The sequence below is a fragment of the Dasypus novemcinctus genome, chromosome 13 (assembly GCF_030445035.2).
Source record: "Dasypus novemcinctus isolate mDasNov1 chromosome 13, mDasNov1.1.hap2, whole genome shotgun sequence".
In the NCBI taxonomy this organism is placed as follows: Eukaryota; Metazoa; Chordata; class Mammalia; order Cingulata; family Dasypodidae; genus Dasypus; species Dasypus novemcinctus.
Genome location: NC_080685.1, coordinates 24,257,981 through 24,275,908, shown reverse-complemented (window position 1 = coordinate 24,275,908; position 17,928 = coordinate 24,257,981). Strand labels below are relative to the sequence as shown.

The 17,928-nt window shown below is 37.4% G+C and overlaps 1 protein-coding gene across 3 annotated transcripts in view; it reads right to left on the bottom strand.

Annotated features, from left to right (window-relative positions):
* The window catches only part of VPS45 (vacuolar protein sorting 45 homolog), a 99,104-nt gene that overhangs the window by 34,465 nt on the left and 46,711 nt on the right, over nt 1-17,928 (bottom strand). The window contains exons 12-15 of one of the 3 annotated variants that reach the window (XM_023589709.3): nt 17,499-17,606; nt 16,582-16,703; nt 14,566-14,645; nt 12,064-12,101 (exon numbers count right to left, since the gene is read on the bottom strand). In XM_023589709.3, coding sequence (XP_023445477.1) covers nt 12,079-12,101; nt 14,566-14,645; nt 16,582-16,703; nt 17,499-17,606 — 333 coding nt within the window. In that variant the 3' untranslated portion in view covers nt 12,064-12,078. Of the gene's footprint in view, nt 1-12,063; nt 12,102-14,565; nt 14,646-16,581; nt 16,704-17,498; nt 17,607-17,928 lie in introns of those variants that run through there. The other 2 variants (XM_023589708.3, XM_004461630.4) reach the window with 2 other exon arrangements.

Below are 17,928 nucleotides of genomic sequence, written 5' to 3'. Positions count from 1 at the left end.
TAATCTTGGTAAACAAGTAATTTTGCTAAATCCCTTATTGGCCATTATGTAAAACAACATCAATCAGAAGCATCCATTCTGGAGGTTATGGCACAAAACTGGATAGAAATATCTTTAATCAAGGGACATAACACACTTATGAATAAATCGTGGGGGAGAAAAAACCCACGAACACGTGCACATCTCCTTTCTGTTTATCTCTCTGTCTCTTTTTAAAACACCTTGAAAGAATCAACTGAAAAAATTTTTGTTCTTGTGTGACTTCATAGAAACAGAATCAGATATTGTGATTATTTAAAAAGGTTCAGATAATCTCTGAAATGCAGAGATCCCCATAAAAGGTATCTAAGCTCCCAATGATGAAGAGGTGGTTATTTTGCAAGTAATAAGGTAAAGAATCGGGCAGTGGACTTGGCCCAGTGATTAGGGCGCCCGTCTACCACATGGGAGGTCTGCGGTTCAAACCCGGGCCCTCCTTGACCCGTGTGGAGCTGGCCCATGCGCAGTGCTATGCGCGCAAGGAGTGCCCTGCCATGCAGGGGTGTCCCTGCATAGGCGAGCCCCAAGCACAAGGAGTGAGCCCTGTAAGGAAAGCGGCCCAGCGCGAAAGAAAGTGCTGCCTGCCCAGGAATGGCGCCACACACACGGAGAGCTGACACAAGATGATGCAACACAAAAAGAAACACGGATTCCTATGTCGCTGACAATAACAGGAGCGGGCAAAGAACACACAGCAAATAGACACAGAGAACAGACAACCGGGGTGGGGGGGTAGAAGGGGAGATAAATAAATAAATAAATAAATCTTTAAAAAAAAAAAGTTAGAGAGTCAATTATGCCATTTCTATGTGGTCTTGGACTTCATATCTCTGAAACAAATTTACTTTTCAAGACAAAATAAGCTTCATTGAAGACTACCCACCTGAAATAAAAACAATGTACTTAGCACCACAGAGCTTTAAGAGTTATACACTATTATATACTCTACAATCATTTTTAAATGTTTTGACTAGATAACTGAATGCACATGGTAGAAAATACAATAGGGTATACTTGAAAAGTTAACATCCCTCTCACTTAATTGCTCTTATCTCCCCTACCTCCAGTTTTTCTCTCCCTAAAGGCAAACACTGTTACTTGTTTCCTATATAGCCTTTCAGAGATATTATTTCTGTTTCTGTATTTATATATGTGTGTGTGTGTGCTGAATTTGTATATCTTAAAATGCAAACGTAAGCATTTTATGTACATCATTCTGCACCTTGTGCTTATCTTGGATATGTTGTGCAGCTTCAATTTTGATAGATATTTTCAAGTGGCTCCACAGATGTCATTCCACGAGCAATTCAGGAAAGTGTCAATTTCTCCATACTCTTGGCAACACAGTGTATTATTAGAGTTTCTGGTCATTTTAAACTGATAGTTCAAAAAGTGGTATTTCATCACAGCTTCTCATTATGATCTGTCCAGTAAAGATCTAAGCTAAAGATACGGATTTATGTATCATCAGCACATGAAGTTTGGGAGATGGGATAGTGGAGAAGAGAGCTAGGATGGAAAGGGAGCACTACATTGAAGGGATGGGTGAAGGAATAGGAAATTTGAAAGGAGAGAAAAGAATAGGTAACAATAAAACCAGAGGAGTATGGCATTATGAAAGTCAAGTGTTTTAAGAAACAGGAAGCATTTAATCGTCTTAAAAACTGAAGATAGGTTAAGTAAGATTAGGCTGAAAAGTATCTATTGTTTTTACCAATAGAGGTCACTGATGATAAGGTGACAGTAGGTTTAGTGGAGTAGTCTTTTTTTTTGTAATTTCATTGTGGTAAAATATATAACATAAAATTTGCCATTTTAGCCATTTTTAACTATACCATTCAGTGGCATTAATTACATTCATAATGTAGTACAACCATCACTACCACTTGTTACCAAAACTTTTCCATTACCCCAAACATAAACCCTACATCCATTGTATATTAAACTCCCTATTTCCCATTTCCCCTAGCCTCTGGTAACCTCTAATCTACTTTCTGTCTCTATGAATTTGCCTATTCTAGAGATTTCATATAAGTGGAATCATAAAATATTTGTCCTTTTGTGTCAGGCTTATTTCATGTAGCATGATGTTTTCAAGGTTCATCCATGTTGTAGCTTATATAAGAACTTTATTCCTTCTTATGGCTGAATAATATTCCATTTTAATGGCTACACTATACTTTGTTTACCTATTTATCTATTGCTGGTCACCTGGGTTGTTTCTACCTTTTGGCTTTTGTGAATACTGTTATGCATTGGTGTACTAGTATCTGTTTTTATTATAGATATATACCCAGGGGTAGAATTCCTAGGTCATATGGTAATTCTTTTAACTTTTTGAGGCACCTATTCTTTTTTTCTCTTCTTTTTTTAAAAATGGCTTTTATTTCTCTATCCAACTTAAAAGTTATTTATTCTCAACATCCTGTTATGATCTTCCTTTTCCTTCTCTATTACATTCATTACTCAGGTGGAACTAACACACCCCTATGACACCAAACCTTTATCCTTAGCCCTAACCTTTATCCTTGGCTCCAGATCCACATATCTATACACCACAGACATTTCAGACTCACCATACCCAAAACTGAACTCTAAATATTCACGTTCTGTTCTCAATTGGCTTCTCTTTGTACACCTTCTTATTTTGATCAATGGCACTGTATTTGTTTTCTATTCCTGCTGAAACAAACCATCACAAACTTAGTAGCTTAATCCATACAAATATATTATCTTACAGTTTTGGAAATCAGAAGTCTTATATGAAATCTCAATAGGCTAAAACCAAGGTGTCAAAAGGGCTATATTCCTTCTGGAGGCTCAAGGTGGGGAATCTTTATTCTTGCCTTTTCCAGCTTCTAGAGGCTACCCCCATTTGTTCACTTGTGGACCTCTTCCTCCATTTTTAAAGTCAGCAAATCATATGTCTCTGATCCTTCTGCCATGACATCTTTCTGATCACAGCCTGGAAAGGTTCTCCAATTATATGGACTCATAATTAGATTGGGCACACACAGATAATCTAAGATAATTTCCGCATTTCAAGATCAGTACCTTACATCTGCAAGTCCCTTATGACATATAAGGTAACATATTCACAGGTCCCAGAAATTAGGGCATAGAAATCTTTGGGGGCCATTATTCTGCCTATTATTGGCACTCTCTATCCGTTCACTCAAGTCAGAAACTTTGAATCATCTTTTCTTCTTCCTTCTTCTTTCATATTCTACCCTCTCACCTTACCCTTAGTCAGTTGTTTATCGATTTGGGTCAATTTTATATCGACTGTTTCAATGCCATCCCCTTACTTGGTTTCCCTTGCTCAGTTGCCAGAGTCCTGCAATAGTAATCTCTTGCCTGGACTATTGCAATTGGTCCCTTTGTATCCATTTCCTCCTCTGCTCCAATTTATACTCCATTTGCCAGCAACCTTTATTTTTCAAAATGCAAATCTAATCATGCCCTTTCTCTGCCAAAAGATAAGGTAGCAGAAATAATGCTTAGTTTATGTATTATAGTCTCTCTCAACCAGGACTTAGTATATCTAGCCTCATGCTCTTCTGTTCCAATCTATTCTCTGGACAGATCACTAGAAAGTAAACTTCATGAGGTTAGGGATTTTATTATTCATTGCTCAATCTTGAATCCCAGAACAGTGGTTAGCATATAGTGGGCAGTCAATAAATAGTTTGCAACAATTGGCTGAATGAGTGAATATCATTCTGTTTTTTATTCCCCCAAAGCACCAGTACCAGCAGTAACCATTTATTGAGTACCTATTTGTCAGACACCTTGCTTTCATTTTTGCAAGGCAAAAATCAGAGTTGAGGAAGCAGAAATTCCGAAAGGCTAAGCAATTAAACTCATTTCAGTCAGGTTTTAGCCCCCACCATTCCACTAGATAACTGCTCTTTCCAAGGTCACATTATTTCATCCAAATGGTCATTTTTCAGTCCTTGTCTTATTTGACAGAGTCAATCACTCCTCCTTGGTATACTTTCTTTACCTGGTTTCTAAGATATCACATTCTTGGCTTCTTCCTATTTCACTGGCTATTAATTTTCAGTGTGTCCCTTGATGGTTCCTCCACATTTCCGTGACCTCTTAATGTTGGAGTGCCCAGAGCCCAGCCACTGGTCTTCCCTTGTTGTCCATCTACAGTTATTCCCTAGATCTGCTCTATCCAGTATAGTAGCCACTAGTCATGTGTTGCTATTCAGATTTTATTAAAATTAAATAAAATAAAAAATTCAGTTCTTCAGTAATATTAGCCACATTTCAAGTGCTGAAGAGACACGTGGCTCATGGTTACCTTACTGGATAGCAGAGACATAGCACATTTCAATCATTGCAGAAAGTTCTATGGAACAGCACTGCTCTGGATTATGTTACCCAGTTTTATGGGTTTAAATATACTTATCCACTGATGATTCCCCAATCTGTATCTCCAGCCCAGACCTCTCTCCCAAACTCTAAACTTGCATATCTAATTGTCTACTTAGTAATAGATTTCTCAATTCAGCATGTCCATATTCTTTTTTTTTTTTTTTTTTAAAGATTTATTTTTATTTATTTAATTCCCCTCCCCTCCCCCGGTTGTCTGTTTTCTGTGTCTTTTTGCTGCGTCTTGTTTCTTTGTCCGCTTCTGTTGTCATCAGCGGCACGGGAAGTGTGGGCGGCACCATTCCTCAACAGGCTGCTCCCTCCTTCGCGCTGGGCGGCTCTCCTTATGGGTGCACTCCTTGCGCGTGGGGCTCCCCTACGCGGGGGACACCCCTGTGTGGCACTGCACTCCTTGTGCGCATCAGCACTGCGCATGGGCCAGCTCCACACGGGTCAAGGAGGCCCGGGACTTGAACCGCGGACCTCCCATGTGGTAGACGGACGCCCTAACCACTGGGCCAAAGTCCGTTTCCCATGTCCATATTCTTAATATTCCCTTCCAAGTCTGTTCTGCCTATAGTTTTCCTCTTAGTTGATGGCCACTCCATCCTTTTAGTTGCTTGGGCCAAAAACTTTGGGGTCATCCATAACTCTTCCTTTTCTCATACTCTATATCCAATTTGTCAAGAAATACTATTATCTCTATCTTCAAAATATACCCCAAATGAGGTCATTTTCACGGCCTCCATGAACACCATTCTGGTCTGAGCCCCCACCAATTGTCACCTCAATTTCTGTTACAGCTTTCTAACCTCCTTCTACTCCCTATCCCAACACAGTTCTTATCACAGTAGCCAAAGTGATCCTGCTAAAATGTAAGTCAGCTCTTGTCTCTCTTCTTGCAATGTCTCTCCGATTTCCCCATAAAAAGCCAATGTCTTGCTTTCTGTCTCTGTAATACCACCTCATTCCTTTTGGCTTATCTTTCAAGCAAAAAATTCAAATATTACTTTCTCTAAGAAATCTCTGACTCCTCCAGGCACAATTAATTACCCTTTCAACTGGTTCCAGAGCTTTTTATGCATACATTTTTAGAGCACTTATCACATTGTATTGTGATTAAATAAGAACAAAAACAAAAAGCAAAGCAAAAACAAGCAAACAAACAAATAAACAAATAAACAAACAAACCCTAACTTCCTTCCCAGCCAAAAACTCCTGGAGGGCAGGGTCTCTTCAATACAAAGCAAAATGCCAGGACTCTAAGTAATGATCGTGTAAATTACTTAAATTTCTGTGTATTTTTCCTATTTCATGAATATAATCTATTGCCTAGTTACTAGATAAAAGAAAAGAGTTGAGTATATGTTAAGGAAGAAGAATAAATAAGACAGCTTTCTTACTAAAGCCTGAGCATTGGAAGTAATCTCACAACTGATCAAAACAGAACATTAAATTCAAGGCTCAGAAACCATCAAATAATTTTATGTAACCACTATTAAAAAACAACCCTATTTTCTTGCTGTATATCAGCAAGTTCTCCATTAAACTGGGAACTAGCCCTAGAATGTCATATTATTAATATTTGCACTTACATTGAAATAAGCTTGTATGGGGGGGTGATGTTGCTTGGGTCAAATGTACTTTAGCGGGAAACGGACTTTGGCCCAGTGGTTAGGGCGTCCGTCTACCACATGGGAGGCCCGCGGTTTAAGTCCCGGGCCTCCTTGACCCATGTGGAGCTGGCCCATGCGCAGTGCTGATGCGCGCAAGGAGTGCCCTGCCACACAGTGGTGTCCCCCGCATAGGGGAGCCCCACGCGCAAGGAGTGCACCCATAAGGAGAGCCGCCCAGTGCGAAGGAGGGAGCAGCCTGCTGAGGAATGGCGCCGCCCACACTTCCCGTGCCGCTGACGGCAACAGAAGCGGACAAAGAGACAAGACGCAGCAAAAAGACACAGAAAACAGACAACCGGGGGAGGAGAGGGGAATTAAATAAATAAAAATAAATCTTTAAAATATATATATATATATATGTACTTTAGGTATAACACTTCTATCATTTAGGAAAAGAAATGCTATTCTCTTTGTCTTGTAGTACAAGTAAAATTTAGGGATGTCAGAATGAAATCACCCATTCATTTATTCAATAAATACATATTAAGTACCTACTAGGGCCAGGTTTTTTTCTAGATAGTAGGTAGGTACTGATGAATGAGAAAAAATCCCCATGTTCATGAAATTTATATTGTTTGGAGATGACAGACAATAAATATGTAGTTAAATAAAAAATAGGAAAAAAGAAAAGAAAAATATCCAATAGTAATGAGTGATTTGCAGAGAATTAAAACGAGGTGATATGATAGAGAGTGACAAGGGGTTGCGACTTCTGATGGGTAGTTGAGGAGAGAATCTCTGAGGCAATGATATTTCAGTTGAGACTTTAATAATAATAATAATGTGAACAAAGGCATGAAAACGTTTAGAAAGTATTGGTATATCATATTAAAGGAAAAGATAGAAAAGATCAGGCAAAGCATCATTTTTAAAAAATGCCACAAGTGAATGTGAAAGAACAAGTTTCTCCAAGTGAATGGGGGAAAATAAAAGGAAAAATGAGGAGACAGTTAAATAGCCTGTTCTATTTCTGTAGCTACAAATAATTTATCATGGCTGTAGTTAAAGCATGTGAGTCAGGGACAGTGAGAGAAATAAGCAAAAGCCATATCACGGTACGCCTTGTATCTTACAGGCCCCGAGGAATCATTGAAGGATTTTAACAGTTGAATAAAATTACATTTTCTTTTTCAAAGATAATTTTGGTAGCTATTTGAGAATGAATTAGTGGGTACTGGTGGGGAAAAAGTGGCAAATGAAAGGCAACTATAAGACTTCTGGGAAAATATGAAGAAAAATGGAACTAAAGAAATACCAGAAGGGTTGGAAATGAGAGGCTGGACATAGATGATACAAGAAATAAACATAGACTTCAGTACTTGGTCAATGATTGAGGAGGATAAGGAGAAAGAAGATGATGATAACTTCAAATTTCTGACTTTGTGACTAGGTTTAGTGGTTTAAGTTTTATGAAGATAGATTGATTCTGAACATTGTGTTTGAGATGTCTTTAGAACATCCCAATGGAGATGCCCACTAGGCATCTGGATATTCAGGACTGGTACTTTCCTTGCATACAGGTAGCAGCTGGGAAGTTATGGAAGTGGATAGCTCTTCTTACAGAGCAAGTGTAGAATGAGAAGAGAACCAAAAGACAGAATTCTGGGGAACCTCTAACATCTACAGGATAAGCAAGAAGAGGAGCCAGCCCAGGCAACAGAGAAGAGAATGGTCAGAAGAGTAGGAAGTAAACTATAAGGGAGACAAAGAACAAGTGAGTTTCAAGAATAGAATTGTTAATAGTGTTAAATGTAGGAGGAGTGAGGTAAATAAGGTTAGGATTGAGAGTTGCTTGGATTTATCAATATACTTGCAAGAAACTTGCAAGAAAAGTTTTTCTCTATTTTACAGGAGTAAGAAACCAGAGTGCAGAGGGTAGAAAGGTTAAGAATTGATTGCAGGCTTCTTTTTTTCAACAAGCTTGACTGTGAAAGGAAGGAGGTAGGTTAGAGGAGAATCCAGGCTCAAGGGATTTTAATTTATTATTTTTTAATAGGAGAAACTTAAGTATGCATATAGTCTAAGGGAAATAGACAGTAGAGAAGAGGCTTAAAATATAGGAGCGAGCACATATAATCAACAGAGAAGCCTTCAGAGGAGATGATAGAGGAGTCTAAAATAAGAGTTGTTGCCATAGAGATTAGGAAAAAGGTATTTATTTCCTTCAAAATGAAGGAAGGGGGTAAAGGTGGGATATATTTAAATGTTTGTATGCATGGGGGCTAGACATTGAGGATGTTAATGACTCAGTTATTTCTCTGTGAACTGGGAAACACTAGAGTGGGCTGAGGTAGGATAAGTGGCTTGAAGAGAATGGAAAACATTCAAAACTGATGTGAAGAATAAGACAAAGAGAGATCAGTAGGGATACATAAAAATTTGCCTGCGTATTTATTCCTGAAGGTCCAAGTGAAGTAAGAAATAATGTCTTTGTAGTAGCATTAATCTATAATTTTGGGGATTTCCTCTAGTAGCACAAAGCAGTGGTTATGAGGTTTAAGACTAAGCATTAATTCAGTATTAACCTGGTACTTCATGTTGCAGGAAAAGAGATTCCTTATAAACCAATGGAAAAGCATTACCACTCAAAAATTTTCTACACTACCAAGGCTTTTCTCTTTGAGTCCTCCACTCCAGTTACTAGCCAACATTTTCTTGCTTAAAAAGGTCATTTGCTTAGGAAAGACTGTATGATTATGACAGTAATATTTTTCTACTGAGCATGATGAACTCCCAATTATGCAGGGATGGAATATCCAGGCAAAAATGTAATTTCTCTTCTTTTTCTCCAACTGATACATGTTAATTCTTACTAATATTTCTATAGAAAGGGAAGGGAACTATAACAGCTAAAACACAAGTTCGTGTCTTATCATGATATTTAGGGATAAATTTGATTAAGAAGGAAATCAAGTAAGCTACAGTTGGCTGTAATTTTAAAAAACTTACATGAGTTCTTGAAACTTTCGTCACATTATTACCCTCACAGATATACAGAAATTGTATCTTTTTAACACTAAATTTCCAAGGAAGTCAATTTTTTAGTTCTTCCCATTATATTGGTCCAGGGATACCAACGACATGAGATAATGACAGCCTCTCAAGTACAGTCACAACTGGCTTAATATTCACTGAAGATGTAAAGGATTGGGGAGTGGTTGTAGTTCAGTGGTTGAGTGCCTACTTCCCACATACGAGGTCCCAGGTTCAATTCCCAGTACTTCCTAAAAACAATTAATAATTAATTAATAATAAAGATGTAAAGGATGAATTCTGTGGGAAAAGAACCCAATGTTATAAGAACATGCCAGCAAGGAGACAGATGGCACTCTACCAACAGTTGAGTCTATGTTATAACATTTAGGGATCAGCCTAGATGGAAAATAGAAAAAAGGGGGAAGGGGCAGTTAAAGTGTTCAGAAATAATAAAATCCTCAAGGCTGAAAGGATGCTATATTCCCAGAAAATAAGTATCTTTTACAATAAGATTCCATATGCAATGCTCCCTATGGTGAGGGATCACTCTATCCTGAGGCCCTTTCTACAGTTTATCTTATGATAAATACCCAAGAATTGCACAGATTATTTCATCAAATAGTAGGGAGGAAGCTTCTCCCTTGCAGTGGTACAATGTCCATTCTTGGTGATTAATGAGAGGAACAGGACAGTAACACCTGTGTTTTGAGCTCCTGACTGATAAGTGAATTTAAAAAGCAGCAGAGCAGACTAATGAGGACCATCCTTGAAAATGATGTTCATTCTCTATAGCTGCCCTCTGATCATTACCTGCTCTAGGGAAAATCTCTCTCTAATGAAAAGAAAGCTAAGAACTTGGGAAGAATAAACTCAAGTGGCTTCCTGCACAGCCAGAGAATGCTGCCCTTTAGTCTGATAATTTCAGGGTGCCAGAATATTTTTGTATTACTGGAGAAGGAAGAAAACGTCATGGATGTAAACTGGGGGTGTAGGTTATATAAATGTAAGGACAAAACCTAGATACAAGGATAGGCTCTTAGAATTTGGCTCTAACAAAGATGACTATGTCACATTTGGTTATAAAAACATTAATAAATGTTTTCCTGAGCCTCCTACTACTTGTTCAAGTTGGTTTAAGGAGGAGCAAAGTGTATGAGAAAAATTCTTTAAAAACATCCCTGACATTTTTCCTTCTCATTCCTTTTCCCAGTGAACTTTATAAGTAGATGTTGTGATGAGGCCAGTGGCAAAATATACAGCAAATCTTTTTTATGTGATGGTCGAAGCCAAGTGGAATACACAAGTTCTCTTCTTTGTGCACATCTTCCTGTGCTGTAATTCACCATAGCAACCAAAAGCATTAATTAATGCAGACAGCAAATATTAGAAAACAGCAGCCAGTTCATGCTGAATATAGATATACAAGGATACTCTGAGAGTCTGACTCATTTACTTATTTTGTAAGAAAAATGAACAACAAAAAATTTCACATGGAGTATTTCTAGAAATCATTATTTCTATATATGGATAAGTTAAACTTTTAAAAAGCAAAATTTTATCTACATTGTGGACCATTACACTTATGTATAAAATGGAAAATTTTTAATATATTTGCCATATTATCATACTGCCATATTAACACATAATATGATAAAGATCTTATAAGCGTTTACTGCAGGAAAAAAAGGCCAATGAAAAAGGAAGTAAAAGTAAGTTTTTATAGGAGCAAAAATATGCTGCTTTTATAGAATAAAAAAAGGTGCTGCAACAAGATACTACTAAATTTGTGTAAAAGTGAAAAGTGCTGTCTTGTTTAATAGACTCTGTTGGAAAAATTTAATGATTAGCATGACTAGATAGCTCCATTTTCTCACCAAATGTTTTAAGTTACTTGTTTTTATCAGGTACAAGTCAAGAATTGATTAGGGAGTGAGAGAAAAAAATAATTAGCTGATAAATAGGATATCTGGATATCCCATCTGCAAGAGAAAGATCATATCTAATTTGTGGATATAGTTATACTGCCAAATACGGTAACCATTAATTTAATTGCTAAGGTCTAAAACATTTCTACAGGTGATGCTGATTTTGCAAGGTTGTATTCTCATCACATCTCCTTTGATACTTTCTAACATTTAAACAACAAAACCAAGAAGTTCTATCATGATGAGAAATTATCATAAAGATGATTAAAATCAATGTCTCTCAATTTGATGGTCTAGTGCCAAGAGAGTGGCTGGTGCTGACAGAGAGGCCAAGTTGATGCAGAGCCAAAATAGTATAGGGATATTGGAAAACTGCAAAAATCTAAATTTTCTGGTAGCCTCAACCAGATTTATTCTCTGATTTAAATTTTCCAACTGTAAAAGTTGGTATATAAACTCTTATGAATGTTTATGTAAGAAATTTGACAAGCATCTATTGAATACTTACTATTTGTAAAGTGTTGTGTTAAATGTTGCAAAAAACTTAGAATGACAAGATTATAATACCTAAAACAATACCTAATGAAAGGTAAGCATGTACACAACTACAGTCTCAATATCCAGAGGTAACCACTATTAACAATTTCTTTTTATTCTTTCATAAATATTTACTATGTATATAAGCACATTATGTGCTTGTACATACACATATACATGATACATGTATGTCTAGTCAAGAACATATGTACATACACATATGTATATAATCATTTATGCTTACATGAGAATTTTTTTTAACACAAAATGTTATATCATCTTGCTTCTCTATCCAATATACCTTAGAAAGCTTTGCATATCACCCCCTAAAGAGTGATGCCATTTTTTAAAAACAAGAATGCATAGTTTTATACTGTAATTTAGTTAACCATCTCTCTATTGATGGATATTTAGCTTGTTTCCAATTTTATTGCTATTGCAAATAATGTATCAGTGAATATCCTTGTTTATACATCTTGGGTGTACTTGTGCAAGCATTTCTATTTGGCAAACTTTTAGAAGTACAATTGTTAAGAGTCTTTTCAAGTCCCCTGTAGTCTTCCTTCTGTTAAGTGGAGACAGAAAGTAGCATAAGTATCTTCAGTGACCCCTCTTCTAATTTCATAACCATTTTTCTGCCTTCTTCCTTCAAATTTTCACTGTCTTAGCAGCTCACGATATAGTTGTACTATCTTCTCCTGACCTCCTTTCCTCTCCTTCCATGAAGGCTTTAGCTTCTGGCTTACTACCTTCTTTTCACGCCTCCTCCTTTCATGAGTTTCAGTGACTTTAACATCAATGTGAATTATTCACCTAACAATCTAGCTTCCTCACCCACTGTGATCTTTTCTTTCATCCCCCACAACTACCCATATCCGATTATAACCTAAACCTTTTTTATTCTAAGTGCCTGCTCCAGCTATGGAATCTTGAATTCAAGATCTCTCTCCAATTATCACCTCCTAATCTTCAAATTCACTTACCTTAATATGCCAACTGTAATAATTCTTTGACTTATCAAAAGTTCTAATCCACTATCCAATACCCTCTTCCTATCTCCATTTCCTCAAATTCAAGTTGGATCTAACTATCTGCCTTCTCTGCACTTAATCCAGAGCAGCTAAAAGGAGCTGGAGAAAACCATGCAGCTAGGTTCATTGGCTGCATTTTAAATTAATGAGCAAAAACCTTTAATGAGGAAAGCGACTGTGTCTCGATCAGTTGGGCTCCTGTCTAAAATCTGGGAGGCCCGGGGTTCGTGTCCCCGGGTCTCCTTGTGAAGGCAGCCTCGCCCATATGCTGCAGAGCGCCACCCGGCCCACATGCACCACGGACAGCCAACTCAGCAAGGTGATGCAACAAAAAAGGGAGACAGCAAAAACACAGAAGAGCATGCAGAGAATGGATACAGAGAGCAGACAGCAAGCAAGCCACAAGTGGGGAGGGGAAATAAAACAAATAAATACAGACACAGAAGAACACACAGCGAATGGACACAGAGAGCAGACAGCATGCCAATAAATAAATAAATAAAAGCCTCAAGGGGAGTGGATAAAACAAACAAAAAACCAAACCTCTAATGGGCATACAACTTAGCCTAGAAGTCATACTTATATTTCCCTAGTAAATATGATTCCCAGCCTATAAGATGACAATTTTACAATGTTTCTTTTTCCTCTCCATCTTCGTTCACAGTTTGACATCTAATTTTCTGAGAACACAGATGTAATTTATGGAAGGCCCTATGGTCTTACCTATGAAACTACAAACCTACTGTATCTATACATATTCTGTCTTTGCTCCTGTTATAATGAGAAGTACCTGTGCTTCTATCAAAGGCAATCCCTGGGCCTGAGTGCTGGATCCCTTAGGGACTCAATTTCTGCAGCTTTGCCCCTTTTCTCTTCTGCATTATCTTTTTCTCTCTCTTTATTGGATCATTCTAATTAGATTACAAAAATGCTCTACAATCTCCCATCTTGAAAAACTTTTCACTTGAGCCCATAATCTCTTCTAGCTACCAGCTCAGTTCTCTCTTCATGAAAAATTTCTTAAGAAGCATCATATACATTTGCTGTCTCCACTTTATCTTGTACCCTGTAACCCTCTCAATTTGGCTTCCAACCTCACTAGAACTGGGGATTAAAGCCACCAAAGACCTTCATGTTGCCAAATTTGATGGATTTTTCACTGTCTTCACCTTCTTTACCTCTTAGAAGATTGGACAAAGTTTACCACTCATTCCTTGGTCTTTATGACACCAGACTCTCCTAGTTTTCCTACCTTTCTGCTGCCTCCTCAGTCTCCATTGCTAGCTCCTCATCCTCTATGCAATACTTTGTCTTGGACGGTTTTCTTTCCTCTTTCTATGCTTACTCCCTAAGCGATTTTATCTAGCTCCACGGCTTTATTTATTTATTTTTAAAAAAGATTTATTTATTTAATTTCCCCCCCTCCCCTGGTTGTCTGTTCTTGGTGTCTATTTGCTGCGTCTTGTTTCTTTGTCTGCTTCTGTTGTCATCAGCGGCACGGGAAGTGTGGGCGGCGGCATTCCTGGGCAGGCTGCACTTTCTTTTCACGCTGGGCAGCTTTCCTCATGGGCACACTCCTTGCGCGTGGGGCTCCCCCACGCGGGGGACACCCTGCGTGGCACGGCACTCCTTGCGCGCATCAGCACTGCGCATGGCCAGCTCCACACGGGTCAAGGAGGCCCGGGGTTTGAACCGCGGACCTCCCATGTGGTAGACGGACGCCCTAACCACTGGGCCAAAGTCTGTTTCCCCCCCCCCACGGCTTTAAATATCACCAACATCTTGGTAAATCCCAATATTGTTCGTGGTATTTCCATCTGGTTATCTCACAGGCATCTCCAAATTAACAACATGACTCTTGATTTCCCCCAGCGCCACCAAACCTTAAAGTTATTCTTGACTTCTCTCTTAGCCCCATCCCATCAATCTACTTCACCAATAAGTCTATTGATTCTCTTTTCTCCCAGTCTCACTGGCCAAACTACCTTTATTTCTTACCTGGATTATTGCAGCAGCCTCCAAGTAGTCTCCCTGCTTCTATTCTTGCCCTCAACAATCCACTCTCTCCACAAGGTGATCTTTTAAAAGATATTTCAGTTCGTGTTACTTACATGTTTAAATCCCTTCAGTGGCTTCCTGCTACATTTAAGATGAAAGTTAAACTCTTTACCAAAGCCTATAAGGCCTTATGTGATCCAGCCCTTGCCTATCTTTTCAATCTCCCATCTGTTCTTACTCACTATGCTCCAGGCACACTGGGCTTCCGTATGTTCTGTGAACTGTCAACCTCTCTCTCTTTAAGGCCTTTGCTCATGTTGTTCCCTGTGCTTGGGATGCTTTTTCTCCTGATCATTATGTGGTTGGCTCTTTCTTGTAGTTCAAAACTCACCTTAATATCACCGTCTCAGAGGGGTTCATGTCATCTAAAGTAGCCCTTCCTACCATCACAAAGTTACTTTGTAGTTTATTGACCTAACTCCTTTATAGCACTTACTTCATTCCAATTATATTATTTATTTGTTTACTTGTTTACTGTCACTATCCTTCATGTAAGTTGCTTGAGGGAAGTTACCTTATCTTTCCTGTCATTTTTATATCTCCAGCATCTATACCAGTTCTTAGCATATTGAAGGCATTCAAACTGTATAGATATTTAGGTAATAGAGGCAAATAATAACAGATACTGACAACCAATAAAAGCATTTTGTTGGAGGAGCATCATTTTGAGCTTTATTTGGAAATGGATCATCCAAATTAGAAAAGTTTGCTGTTGTGTAGTCATATACAATTTATATTCTGGTGGTCTATGGTTTCCCTTTAGTAATAAGTAGCTAATTTCTTGTTCAGTGATTCTTAAATGAAATTCATAAGCAAATTATAGTTTTACTTTTATGATATTAATTGGAAAGCTAAATAATAGAGTTATACTAAAGCTTATGAGATAGGTGAATAGCTTTGGGCTTGTTTTCATTCTTCCCACTTAGTTGATATTTCTGAATCTTGATGCCAAGGTCCTTAAGCATTTTATCTGAATGAATGTACTCTTTGAATTTAACCCCAGATATTCTGCCTCCTAACCTTGGATTTTTAAAAGATGATTATTTTTATATTCTGTTACCAAAGTATAGGTATTGTTTTAAGGGATAAAGTTAAAAATACTTTACTATATAAAAGGTTCATCTATGTACCTCAAAACACTTTTCCCCTTTCAGAAATTCATTATTTTCATAAAATACTATTCTTCAAAGGCTCTTAAGTTATGATTAGTTGAAATAATAGAATAATTATACCAACAGTAACATTTCTCAGATCAATCTATCTAATATGATTCTGCCTACATATATTAGGTCCTTTATGACATGTGGTACCAATTAAAAATATGAGAATATCATTTATAACTAAGTAGAATTTATATATATTTAAATATTTAAGTTAGCCTAAGCAACTTGCTCTCAATAAGTTTTGTTTTAGAGAAATTAACTAACCACTGGATTAAAGAGTCAACTAAGTGCTTCCTTCAGTTAATACCCAGAAAGAAAACCATCCTTTTCTCTTGTGTAACAAATGGCCTTTGTTAATTAGGTCTCTCAGTTTGTGTGCTGGCTACATTTGGCAAAGTCCAGTCCTCACCAGAAATAGTAGCAACCTGCTCTCCTTGGCAGTCCAGCAGCAAATCTATTTTTGGCTTTAACGTTTGAAACTCCAAATGCCAGATGCCATAGAACTGAACCTTAAATGGTATAAGTAAATGGATCTGATAATAATTAAAAGACAGAATACAAATATTTGGGGCCCTCCTAGAATGTCTATTTATTTTTTAAAAAACTCATATTTCAGGCTTAGCAGATGAATTCATAACTAACCTTGACTCATCTAAAACCCAAAGAACCTCAGAACTGAATTAGCAGGAAAAGGATGAAGGATACAATCTCAGTTGTAGTCCCTTACATTATTCTAAATTTTCTATTTGCTTGGTGTTTCTGGTTTCTATTATTAATATCTTTATTATCTTACCTGTCTCTGAGTGTGCTGGGGCCTAGATAAGGGTACTGGTTTTCCTTAAGCTTTCCTTTGATGAGCTGGTCCAGGGTCTCATGTAGGAAAGGTTGATGCTGCGTATATACATTTTCTACTCCCTAAGATAGGGGAAAATGGTCCTTATGTAACTTTTGGGAAACTTGTAATATAACAGTTAATGGTACTCATATCAGAAAAAAAAGCATTTATTCAATAGTAATTTCATGGTGTAGATTCAGATATGAATTTTTGGAGATTTTTAAATTATTCTTATCAGCCAGAAATGTCCCAAATCTCATAAAAACACTCTGTAATTTAATGCTAGCCACTGTAAAGGAATTTTAAAAATGGAATTGCTTAAATGCTTTATCATCTCTTCACTGCCTCACCCTTTTTGTGAAAATCTTAAATGAAGGTAGAGCAAATAAAAAGAAAGGACCATGTAGAAAAAAAGTTTGGAAATGCTCAAGAAAATGAATAATTTTCAGGAAACATAAGAAAGGCTAACAGATTAAAATTAATTTTTGACAATTTTAAGAAAATAGATTAGTATTTTTCAAAGATCTTTGTTTGCTTCATCTTTAATTTCCTTCAAAGAGAAATTACCTAAAAAGTCTTAATTTATATACAAATGGCATAAAACAGCCATGACTAAGAGAACTGTTTGTCTTTTTACTCTTGGGTATCTCCTAGAAATATCTCCAGTTACTTCCTGCTCAGCTGTTTAGTTCAATGCTGATACTACTCCCATGCAGAAAGCACTAAAAGAGAAAGTTTTCAAGAGGATATCTGTTTTAATTTCATTTAACTGACACAGTACTCAGTCTGCAGCAATCCAGAAGATACTTTGAAGATCATATTCCTTCACTTGCAACCTCACTTTTTCATTTAGGAAAGCAAAGAGATGTCTATACCTTCAAGCCTTTGAGGAACTGTTTGGTAATAGACACAGCATCTTTGGGGCTGAAGAGGTCACTTCCTCTGACCCGTTTACCACCATATTCAACAACTGTAGACACAAGCTATTAAAAAAAAAAAAAGAGACACAACCTTTTAAAAAAATAAAAACCAGTATGGGGGAGCAGATAAAGCTCAAGTGGTTGAGTACCTTCTTCCCAAGTATGAGGTCCCAGGTTCAATCCCTGGTATCTCCTAAAAACAAAACAAAACAAACAACAACAACAAAAAAACCAATTCTCTCATTGGGGAGCGGATGTAGTTCAGTGGTTGAGCACCTGCTTCCCATGTACAAGGTCCTGGGTTCAAACTCTGGCACATCTTAAAACAAACAAAAAATAAAAAACAAAGAAAAATAAAAAAAGCAAACAACAACAACAAAAACCC